The sequence below is a fragment of the Sinocyclocheilus rhinocerous genome, unplaced genomic scaffold (genome assembly GCF_001515625.1).
Source record: "Sinocyclocheilus rhinocerous isolate Xijiao unplaced genomic scaffold, SAMN03320098_v1.1 scaffold1606, whole genome shotgun sequence".
NCBI classification, from domain to species: domain Eukaryota; kingdom Metazoa; phylum Chordata; class Actinopteri; order Cypriniformes; family Cyprinidae; genus Sinocyclocheilus; species Sinocyclocheilus rhinocerous.
The window spans coordinates 487428-499138 of NW_015628313.1; the positions used below are offsets into that span (position 1 = coordinate 487428).

At 34.6% G+C, this 11711-nt stretch overlaps 2 protein-coding genes across 2 annotated transcripts in view; both read left to right on the forward strand.

Moving 5' to 3' along the window:
- Positions 1 to 1875: 1875 nt before the first annotated feature.
- On the forward strand, positions 1876 to 7660 carry LOC107737338 (solute carrier family 35 member F6-like). Its single transcript, XM_016548808.1, has 7 exons — positions 1876 to 2074; positions 3122 to 3194; positions 3453 to 3624; positions 3852 to 4067; positions 4244 to 4354; positions 5852 to 5937; positions 7092 to 7660. The coding sequence occupies exons 1-7, from the start codon at positions 1998 to 2000 to the stop codon at positions 7482 to 7484; spliced, it is 1128 nt and encodes a 375-aa protein (XP_016404294.1). The 5' UTR covers positions 1876 to 1997; the 3' UTR covers positions 7485 to 7660.
- A 2182-nt stretch (positions 7661 to 9842) lies between these two features.
- LOC107737314 (tau-tubulin kinase 2-like) overlaps positions 9843 to 11711 on the forward strand; it is a 27290-nt gene continuing 25421 nt past the window's right edge. The window contains exon 1 of the mRNA XM_016548782.1: positions 9843 to 10039. The gene's annotated coding sequence lies outside the window, so the exon portion shown is untranslated. The remainder of the gene's footprint in view (positions 10040 to 11711) is intronic.

An 11711-nucleotide genomic window follows, 5' to 3' on the forward strand; every position in this document is an offset into this window, starting at 1 on the left:
ACGCTTGAGGTATTCGTCCAATCACTAGGCACTGTATAGTTGGCCAATCACAGCACACCTCGCTTTTTTCAGACCGATGAGCTTTGTAAAAATCAACGCGTTTCAGAAAGGCAGGGCATAGAGGAGAAACAATAATGTACAGTATGTGGAAAATAATGTGTTTTTTGAACCTTAAACCGCATAAACACATTTCATTACACCAAATACACAAAATAATGTTCTTTTTAGCAGCATCATATGACCCCTTTAAGCTGCCTATTGTAGCAAAGCTTAACAACTCCCTAAAAACAGCTAAAACCAGCCTTAGCTGGTTGGCTGCTTTGGCTGGTCTCCCAGGCTGGTTTAAAAGTGTGTGTGTTTTTTTTTGGCCTCTGCTTTTTAGCTGGTCAAGCTGGGACACCTGCTAAAAAGACCAACCAAGCTTAAACCTGCTATTTTCAGCTTAGACCAGCTAAGATTAGACAACCAGTCTAGGTTAGCTGGTTGTTAAACTTTTTTAACTGAATCAACAGGTTTTAGATGGTTTTAGCTGGTTAACTGTTTTTTTTAGCTGTTTTCACTTAATCTTTTGGTTTTAGCTGGTTTTAAGCTGTTTTATTCCTATTTCAGACCATTACTTGGTTTTTAGCTGGATTTTTTTCATTCATGTTAGCAATATGTTAAATCAAGTTTAAAATATGCTTTCAATATGCTACTCATGCTAGAAAAATGTTAATCATGCTAGCAACATGGTAACAATAGTAATCATGTTAAAACATGCTAGCAACATGCTGACAACATGCAAATCATGTTAGAATCAAGCTAGCAATATGTTTACATTATGTTAATTATGTAGCAACATGTTAAATAATGCTAGCAACATGTTATCTAATGTTAACTTAACTTCTATCTAATCTATCTATCTAAACTTTCAAACTTTAAGCTTTCACACAAGCTTTTACTTTCAAGCCAACTTCAAAGTTTGTTTGCAAACTTTACTCATCTAAAATAAGTGTTAATAGCATACAAATAGATAGTATGATTTAAATATTAAATAATTTAAAGATTTTAAAGATTTTTTTTAAAGGGTCATATGATGTTGCTAAAAAGAACATTATTTTGTGTATTTAGACATGTGGGGGCGTATTTAAACGAGGCGTTTTTAGGAAGGCATGGACCAGTCTTAACTTTTATAAAGAATATCTCTTTGGGTTTGAGACTTTAGTCTTTGCAACTATCTTATCTATTTATTAAGCAGCAGAACACTGACAAAATTAATAAATGTTTCTTGCGCATCAAACCATCATATTATAATATATGATATGGAAATATATTTACCTTATTGAAATGTATCTATCTAACTTGAAATCGCATCATATGACCCCTTTAAAGAAAACAAGGTCTGGACTTGCTTATGTCAATCAGAGCGAAAAATAAACTTGACGCCACCTACTGGCGTGCTAAAGGGTCAGCAAATGAATCTGAACGAATCTTTTTGGTCAACGGATTCAAAGGAACCGAGTCACTGAAGTGATTCAAACGCCGCACAAACACAACACAAACATTTGGAACGAAGGAATCTTTTATAAGAATTCACCGTATAATACTGTATCCTGAATTAAATAAAGGTGTTTAGCTATTTATCTAATACTGTAAACATCCGTTTTTTGTTGTTATTTGTTGTACCAACAAGTCAGGAAACGAACACATCGTAGTCAAACGAACACATTAGTTATTCATAATTTTTCTCAAATTACTGTGTTGTTCTGATCGCATATTGATTGCTTGGCTGCTCATATATGATTCATATATCATATTAAGACAGAAGATCTGTGCATTTCTACGTTGAAAATCTGCGGAAGTAGGGCGTCAGCTGGTGTGTCACATGATCGCCATCATGTGATTTGCATACAGGGAAATGACCTGTTTAGACAGTTGTACTCATCATCAGCAAGAAAGACAAATCTCAAGAGAGCCTGAGTGTCTGATGTGCATGGTCACTCAGTCCCACACTCACCATGGCTTGGACAAAATACCAGCTCTTTCTCGCCGGTCTGATGCTCACCACAGGCTCTATTAACACACTCTCCGCAAAGTAAGTAGCACGCACGCGCTAGATGCTGTTTGTTTACATGTGATTTCTGCTTACTTATATTAGTTAACTGAACTAATTGCCTCTATTAATAGGACAGACAAGGATGCTTTCACGTTTTCTTTTACAAAACTGTACTCCGTGTCCTTATTATTTTGTGAAGGTGTGTCATTTTATTGTGTAATATCATGGTTTTTTGTTAATGTAAGCAAAAAATAGATGAAAGAAAGATTGTTTTTCAGTAACAACGTATGCACTTTACATATACAGACGAAGCATTTTAGGACAAGATGATTAGACGACTCACGTGAAATTGTGAAGATCCGACGTGTCGTGACATGTTGATGCTGCAAAATCAGCAATTCTGCCACCAAAACCCTTGTGACTATTAGTCAATAGTGCAATCGCAGCATGAAACTTGGTGGTCCATTTAGCCAAGAAGATGTCTGCTATAAATGCTGTTAAGTAACTTGTAAATTGATACAGCTTTGTATCTAAAACAAGCTTGATGTTTCTAGGCAGATGGTATTTGATACCACACTTCACTCAGTATCTGCTGAAAAACTGACACTGATGCATCTCTGTTTTAACACTTAACTATATTTGTACACTCGTTTTTTACAGTACCACAATGACTCTTCTTTATAACCAAATCTTTCTAAAATCAATCGTCAAATTGTTAAATCTAAAGGAGCTGTTAAAATCTATTTGTTAAAGTCTTTTCTTCATAATGAGGCTTTATGTCAGTCATGCATTGTCATTTCATGGTTGTAAAAGTGACATTAGTGTACCATGTGCATAGTTACATATTAAACTTATAGTGACTTAAGTGGAGTAGTTTAAAGGGGGGTGTGACCAAAAAACTTTGAGAACCACTGGTTTGGACAAACGGATTTGTGTGCTTCCCAAACTTAATCTATCTTTGAGCCAATGTTTGCTATGACTGCGTTATTTACTGTTATACTGCATATTAATGCACATTAAGTTGGATGAATTTTAATATCACATTTACACATTTAATGACCTTTAATAAATCTGTTTGTCTTCTAGATGGGCTGATATGTTCTCTGCACCTGGATGTAATGGTACCCCAGATCATGCCTTCTCCCACCCTTTTGTACAGGTAATGATATTTATCTATCCTCGAGAAAACAACACACTATTCACATCAAACTTCGCTCTCAGCAATTTTTTTTTCAGTACCTCTCAGGAAACGGAGAACTGAAAGAGTTATTTATGTTTTGGCAAAGTGAGAACTGGTTTTGACTCTATGTCCTTCTCTTCATATCACTTTTCCCTGTCTCTGACGCTTTTCCTGCATGCATCTTAATAATAAATGACTCCTTTCTTCACCGCACATCTCCTCGTCTCACCCTTCCAGGCTGTGGGAATGTTTTTGGGAGAGCTGTCCTGTCTGGTGGTGTTCCACATTCTTCTTTGTCATGATCGGTGCAAACCTGAGCCCACGATGGATCCGGGCCAAAGTTTCAACCCCCTACTTTTCCTCCCCCCTGCCCTTTGTGACATGTTGGGAACATCCATCATGTATATTGGTGAGTATCCAACGTGTGTGGAGTATATTGTGTCAATAGTCTTTAGTCCTTAAAAGGTAGGTTCACCAATTTACAACCAGCTTTGTATCGTTACAGTGTCAGCAGTATAAGTAAATGAACTGTGTATTATCTTCTTTAAAACTATATATGTCTATTCTTTTTATTCTTGGATTTACTTAAACAGGTTCTGTGCTTGTGTATTCATTCCTCTTTGTTTATATCTCTAGCACTGAACATGACCAGCGCCTCTAGTTTCCAGATGCTGCGAGGAGCTGTGATCATCTTTACTGGACTGTTGTCTGTAGCATTCTTAGGACGGCGACTGCAGCCCAGCCAGTGGATTGGGATCCTAGTCACCATCCTTGGTCTGGTGGTGGTTGGCCTGGCTGACTTTCTGAGTGGCCATGGGAATGACTCCCATAAGCTCAGTGAGGTTATCACAGGTCAGTAGTTACCTGCTGATGAATGTTTTTAATCATACGTAATGACTATTTGTCTTTTACAACTCAGAAAATCTTCTCGTAGGCTGGATATCAGGATTTTTTCTTTATTTGATTGTATCTTGCATCTCTATCTGATTGGACTGTTGCACTGATTATCTTTTGATCTTGTCTTATAGGGGACCTTTTGATCATCATGGCGCAGATTATTGTTGCAGTCCAGATGGTCCTGGAGGAGAAGTTTGTTTACAAGCACAATGTGCATCCACTGAAGGCTGTTGGGACTGAAGGTAAAATTTTGAATATATTGCCATTATTATTATATTAAGTCTGTAAACAGGATGTTAACAGAGGCCAGAGACGCTGAAGATGGACACAAAGAGGAGAAAATACTGTAGCAGGCAGAGCAGCTCATTGTTCACGATGTGCGGAATAGAGTCCGAAGTCAGAAAGAGCTTTATTGGCAAGTGTGTTTGCACATACAATGAATTTGTTTTGGTAACAGAAGCTTCCAGTACACAGAGACAACAACAACACACAGATAATAAAAAAATAAAGATATATGAATAAAATACACATATGTATATACTGTACATAAATGGGGCAGTCGTAGCCTAATGGTTAGGAGAAAATAATAAATATGGAATTGGGGGTTTATATGAACGTGTTTCTGAGGGGAACTGACTGTCTTTAGAAACATTTACATGGCGTTTTTTCATCGTGCCTCTGTATAATGCGTATTAAAGTAGTGTTTATAAGGGCAGAGCTGCTGTGTTTACAGCGGTAACCAAGGAAATGCTGTATCGCTGCTGTTCCATAAGCGCCACCTACTGTCAGAGAGTGAATTTGCGTCTAATTCAGCTGTCTTTGTTTTGTGCAGATGTTTTATGTAGCATAATTTCACAAAGTTAAAGTCAGACCATTCTGTTTTTGCTTCAAATTTTGAAATTATACAGTCTAATTTAAATCAAACATTAAATGTGTAGAATCTCTTTTTGGATTAATTCGTGATTAAAATTCAGTGGTTGTATCTAATTTCAAATGGCTATGAAAAATCAAGAATGGTAACACTGAGTAAAGAATATGCAATGTTATTTTACATGTTACTATTCAATTTCTGTACCTGAACACCTGCAAACATAAAAACCTAAAGCATCATTTGATTTGAATCTTTGTTCTATATATTTAATTGTGCTATTGCTTGTAATTTGTTCATTTGTTATTATTTCCTGACTGTTCACTTGTCTTTAATAACTTTGAACTTTATATTTATTAGGCTAGTAGTGGTATCGAAATTGGAAATGAGAGTTGTAAAAAATTTAACTGATATCTAAAATGTTGGTGTTTTTTAGAATAAAAGATAACATAGGTCAAAAACAATGATAACAGCAACTATTAAATTTTTTTGTGGCAGGGCCAGTGAAAATGTTGGCAGGGCAAGTAAAAATTTGAACCACTGGCTCGACCGGGCCAGTGGAAAAAATCCTTAGCACTGAACCCTGAAGTATATTAATGCTACTTATTAATAATGTTATCATAATGATTATAGACTTTTATGTTATGTCACATGCTACTGTTTAAAAGTTTTGGGCCAGTAAGATTTTTTTGAATGTTTTTGAAAGAAGTTTCCAATGCTCACTAAGGCTGTATTTATTTGATCAAAAATATAGTAAAAACAGTAATATTGTGAAATATTATTACAATTTAAAATAACTGTTTTTATATATTTTAAAATTTAATTTTTTCTTGTGATAGTAACTTAGTTGTCTTCTCTCTCTCTCTCTTAGGTTTTTTCGGATTTGTCATCCTCTCTTTGCTCCTCATCCCAATGTTCTACATCCATGTGGGAAGTTTTGCAGACAACCCACGGCAGGTCCTTGAAGACGCGTTGGACGACTTCTTATATTTATTAGGCTAGTAGTGGTATCGAAATTGGAAATGAGAGTTGTAAAAAATTTAACTGATATCTAAAATGTTGGTGTTTTTTAGAATAAAAGATAACATAGGTCAAAAACAATGATAACAGCAACTATTAAATTTTTTTGTGGCAGGGCCAGTGAAAATGTTGGCAGGGCAAGTAAAAATTTGAACCACTGGCTCGACCGGGCCAGTGGAAAAAATCCTTAGCACTGAACCCTGAAGTATATTAATGCTACTTATTAATAATGTTATCATAATGATTATAGACTTTTATGTTATGTCACATGCTACTGTTTAAAAGTTTTGGGCCAGTAAGATTTTTTTGAATGTTTTTGAAAGAAGTTTCCAATGCTCACTAAGGCTGTATTTATTTGATCAAAAATATAGTAAAAACAGTAATATTGTGAAATATTATTACAATTTAAAATAACTGTTTTTATATATTTTAAAATTTAATTTTTTCTTGTGATAGTAAAGTTGAATTTCAGCAGCTGTTACAACAGTCTTCTGTATCGTGATCCTTCAGAAATCATTCTAATATTCTGATTTAGTACTCAAAAAAATATTTCTTGTTATTATCATTGTTGAAAACAGTTGTGGTGGTATTTATTTATTTATTTATTTATTTTTCAAAATTAGTTTGAATTGTAAGTTCAAAAGAAATTTATTTATTTAATTTATTTAGTCTTTATTGTTTATGATTAATTGCTAGAAAAGGCTAACTGTTAAAAAGATTAAATCCGCAATAAATCAAAGGTAGTATAGATTAATGAAACAAACAATGCTGATTGGCCTACAACTAAATGTTGTCATTACCATAGGTGTTTGCTAGACCCTTTTTAGGAGATCTCCGTTTTTCATTTTAGCCCCCCTAAGTCTGTGATTAACTTATCTGTCAGTGCTGTTACAAATGAGTGATTATATTTTCTGACTTGACGGAGTGGCTTCTGAGGTTATTTCACTCTCAGTCCTACCCATTCATTGTTACTGTCAAATCAGAAAAATGCGGCCAAATATGCCTTTGTTAATGATGAACATCTACTTACAAACAGGCAATTGTGTTTATATATCATCCATGTGGGAAGTTTTGCAGACAACCCACGGCAGGTCCTTGAAGACGCGTTGGACGCCTTCTGTCAGATTGGTCATAAGCCTCTCATTTTACTGGCACTTCTGGGCAACACTGTGAGCATTGCCTTCTTTAACTTCGCTGGCATCAGCGTCACCAAGGAAATAAGTGCCACCACTCGCATGGTGCTGGACAGTCTGCGTACTGTGGTCATCTGGGTCATGAGTTTGGCGCTGGGTTGGGAGGTATTCCACGGCCTACAGATTTTAGGCTTCATCATCCTACTCCTTGGTACAGCGCTGTACAATGGACTGCACAAGCCCTTGATGGCCAAACTGCCTTGCTGCCCTGGAGAGCAGAGAGCAGAGGAGGAAGAAGCCCCAGAGAGAGAGAGGCTGCTTGGTGAAGGAAAAGCTGCAAATGAGAGCTAATATTGGACTTTGAACAAAATGCTGTCCGCAAAGCATTTTTGTTTTTAGTTTTAACTGTTATTTCCATTTTAAGAAAGAATAACGTTTTAGTATTGTTTTAGAGTTTGATTGGGATGCACGATATTGTCGGACTGATATCGGAATCGGGATATCGGGATATGAAAAATTATGCCGATAAGAGGAATACCTTAACTCACATGTGCTCAGGGTGTGCTAGTGATTAGATCAAGTCAGCAGTGTGGCTCATTCTTGAAGCAAATTTTTGTCTGAATGATGATTAGATTGACTGTTTTGGATCGCTGCATTTAATCTGTGAAAGCACATACAGAAAAGCCTTTGGTGTGTGATAGAGTAAACATTAATAGCACGTGCAGTGGCAGCAGCGGCAGCCTCCCCCAGGTCCTAAAGCCCGTTCGGTAAGAAAAAATCAAACATGACACTTGAAAATTAATTTTATATATACTGATTTATTCATTAATGTGTAATATGTTTTATTTTTTAAACAAATCATAAGCTCTAAAAGATTTTCAGATTGTTTTACAGCTCTTTTGCTTTAGACCATCTACAAATGTTAAATCTTAAAATTGAGTCTAAAATGTTAAGGTTAACACTGCATCTTTCTGGGGGAAAAAAATGCAGCGATTGATATATAGTTTATTTAGGCTATAGTTAAAGCTTCAATGTACTGTCAAAAAACCTTCATTGTTGTTTATTTAATTCTAACAAATAAGTTCTTGTTAAAAACTAACCAAAATTAAAAATATTTTGCTTATAATTTCTGCATAGGAGAGACTTAGGGTTGTTTCCAAACAAAAGGAAATTTATCGGTATCGGCCAAAATGAGTTGGAAAAATATCGGATATCGGCAAAAATCCAATATCGTGCATCCCTAGAATCACTATTACTAGGGATGTGTTTACGACAACTACGAATTTTCAATAGCATTCAGCACATATAAGAACACTAATAACCAGGGGCCATATATTCATAAGAAACTCTTAAGAAGAAAAAAAAAAAGTGTTACACTAGCCTTATAAGAGGAAAGTTGAGATGTTTAATTAATTAGGTCGTTTCAAGTATAAAGAATTACAAAATTATAACACTTACTACAACTATACCTAGATTCAACACTTAGGAACCATCACTACTTATTGCCTAAAGCCGTTTCCGTGGGCATGTCTCAACTGTTAAAAAAAAAGGATAGTTGTGCTTGGATTTTAAAATAGTTTTGAATGCAAATTTTCACTTTAGGAAAGGGAACCATTTTTACATGATTCCAATGTCAAAAAAAAATCTTAGAATAATATTTTAAGGTTTTTAATCCTGTGTTTTATAGGTTTCAAAATCTTTTTGTTTTGTTTGTTTGTTTACATGATGTGCTGTTGTTAGGAGGACATTATTTCTCTAAACATTTTATCTGAGGAATATTTTTAGTGATCTGTGAAACGGGTATTGTGTACTGACAAGAAAATCTTCTGTTAGTCCATGTGTATTTGCTTTATAAAAATATGGAAATATCACTCAGTAAGTTTAATGCCAGTAAAAATCTTTTTTCTTTCTTTTTTTTCATTTCTTTTTTACAGAGTAAGATACAAGGAACCCTAGTCTCAAAAACAGTGTAGTTTTTACTAAAAGTATAAAACTGACATCTGTCTTCATAAATGTATAAATTCCTCTCACATTCTTATAAGAAACATTTGTACATTGTGGATGCATTTGTTTGTGTTAAATGAAAACTGGAAAAGGACAGAACTGTTTCACTCAGTGACTATTAAATTATATTAGATTAATTACAAGTAATACCAATATCTCATATCTAATTATGTGTAACAACACTATTGCTGGTTTCTGAGTGCATTCAGAACTAATATTGTTTTCCTAACTAAATGTTTGAATTATTTTTTATATTTTGAAATTAATGTTTGCCTAATTCCACAATGAAGATATGTGACCAAAATAAGGATAATGTGCTTTTTTAATTTAAATCTTAATTTACTTATACTTAAATGTTCAGCGTGTGAGCATAATATCCTAAAGCAAATTTGAACAAAATGGCCATCAATACGAATAATTATAAAAACGGTGACACTTTACAATAAGGATCCATTAGTTAACTATCATTAGTTAAATACAATTGTTAATTGTGTGTGAGCTCAGGTCCATTAAGGAATACGAAGTGATACAGCTTTTGTTTTTAATAATGTATTATTAAATGCTGAGTCCGTATTATGTTAACAAATGAAACCTTATTGAGAACCATTCTGTTTTAAATATTATTTATCTATTAAAATATTTATTCATGTGATTATTATTCCAAACTATGTTTCAAATCAAACCCATTCGACCAGATGTGACGTCACATATCGGTCCGCTCGCTCAGTCATCATCGCTGCTGCTGAGAGAAGTGAGGCAAATAACGGGAACTTCAGTCGTTTCAAAACGTTATGGGATTATTATGTCCAGAGCCGTTGTTTCTCATATCATCATGGTGTGTAGAACAAAAAAAGATGTTTTGAAGTCTTCGGAAACATCTTGGACCATCGCTGCAGACAGAGGTAATGTACACACCGGGTCCCTCAACGCGTGCTGTCCGCTTAGCGAGCTAGTGCGCATTATTAGCGGGATTACAGCTGTCACAACATTGTGTTGCCAATGTGTAACCTGGCAACCGTATGTTCAATAATAACTGTATGTTGCGGTGCCGATGTTCAATTTGGCTAATTAGCTAGCGCTGTGTCGCTTCATTGCGTTTTTTTGGCCAACCTTTGGCTCTGGTTGATGCTTTAGCTAGCCTGTGTCCCATGTCTCCCCGTTATCACTGGAAGCGGAAAGGACAGAGAAAGCCTCAACCAACATCTACGAGACAGCGGCACTTTTCAGCATAGCTTGTGGATGTTAGCATGAACTAAAAGGATTACAATTCAATAACACAGCCAGCTATTAAAGACATGTAACAGGCCAGCTGCAGCCATCCTTAAGATGATCCTCATTAAAAAAACAGTACTGCATGCAGCTAGTATGGACCGTCATTCATCTGTTCTGACTGGTGGGAAAAAAATGATAGTATTGCTAATACAGTACAGATTTAATGATTAAAGCTAGAGTAAAACCTTTTAATAGCCTTGGGTCCTTTTTAAGACAGACAATAGTTTGATATATTTTAAACTATAATATTTCTGTGCTCAAATTCAAATTTATTAAAATGTAAAATATTCACGTCAGTTTTGTTATATGCCAAGTAACATGCATGCATATTTATGCATAAATAAATCAAAACAAAACACTTTATATATATATATATATATATGTGTGTGTGTGTGTGTGTGTGTTTTGTTTTGATTTATATATAGATAACATATCATATATAGATATAGAAACATATATCATAAAATGTTTTGTATTATATATATATATATAAAACACAAAACATTTTATGATTCGATATTTAAATTGTTTTACATGTGTTTATATCTTTTAGGCATTCTAGATTTATTACTAAAACAGTTTTGTGTGTCTGTGTCAAAAATGTTAGTAACAAATAAAAATAACAGATTTTTATTGTCACTACACCATATAAACGAGTGCAACAATTAAAGAAAGTCTTGGCTGCATAATTCAACAACACTGCAGTCAAATAATGACTGTATAAGACTTTGACAATGTATGCAATAAGTATAGAATTCACAAAATACACATACATACATACATACAGTTGTGCTCAAAATTATTCATACCCTTGGTAAATATGATCAAAGAAGGCTGTGAAAATAAATCTGCATTGTTTATCCACTTGATCTTTCATTCAAAAATGAAAAAAAAAAAAATCTAACCTTTAATTAAATAAAAAATGAAAAAAAATAAAAGTGGGGGAAAATCACATTATGAAATAAATATTTTTCTCTAATACAGTAAGAGGTTGTGTGTCTATATCGTCCTAATGCACGGTGAGAAGAGTTTGAGTGGCCAAAGACTCCAAGGATCACAGCTGGAGAACTGCAGAAAATAGCTGAGTCTTGGGGTCAGAAAGCCTAAAAAAAAACGATGTTGTTTGGGAGGGTTTCAAGAAAAAATGAGAAAAGAAAACGCTCTCATCTAAAAACAAACTCCAGCATATTTATTTTGCTAGACACGAATGGAACTTTAAACGGGACTGGGTTCAATGGTCAGATGAAACAAAAAAAATTAGCTTTTTAGCAGCAAACACTCAAGATGGGTTTGGTGCACACA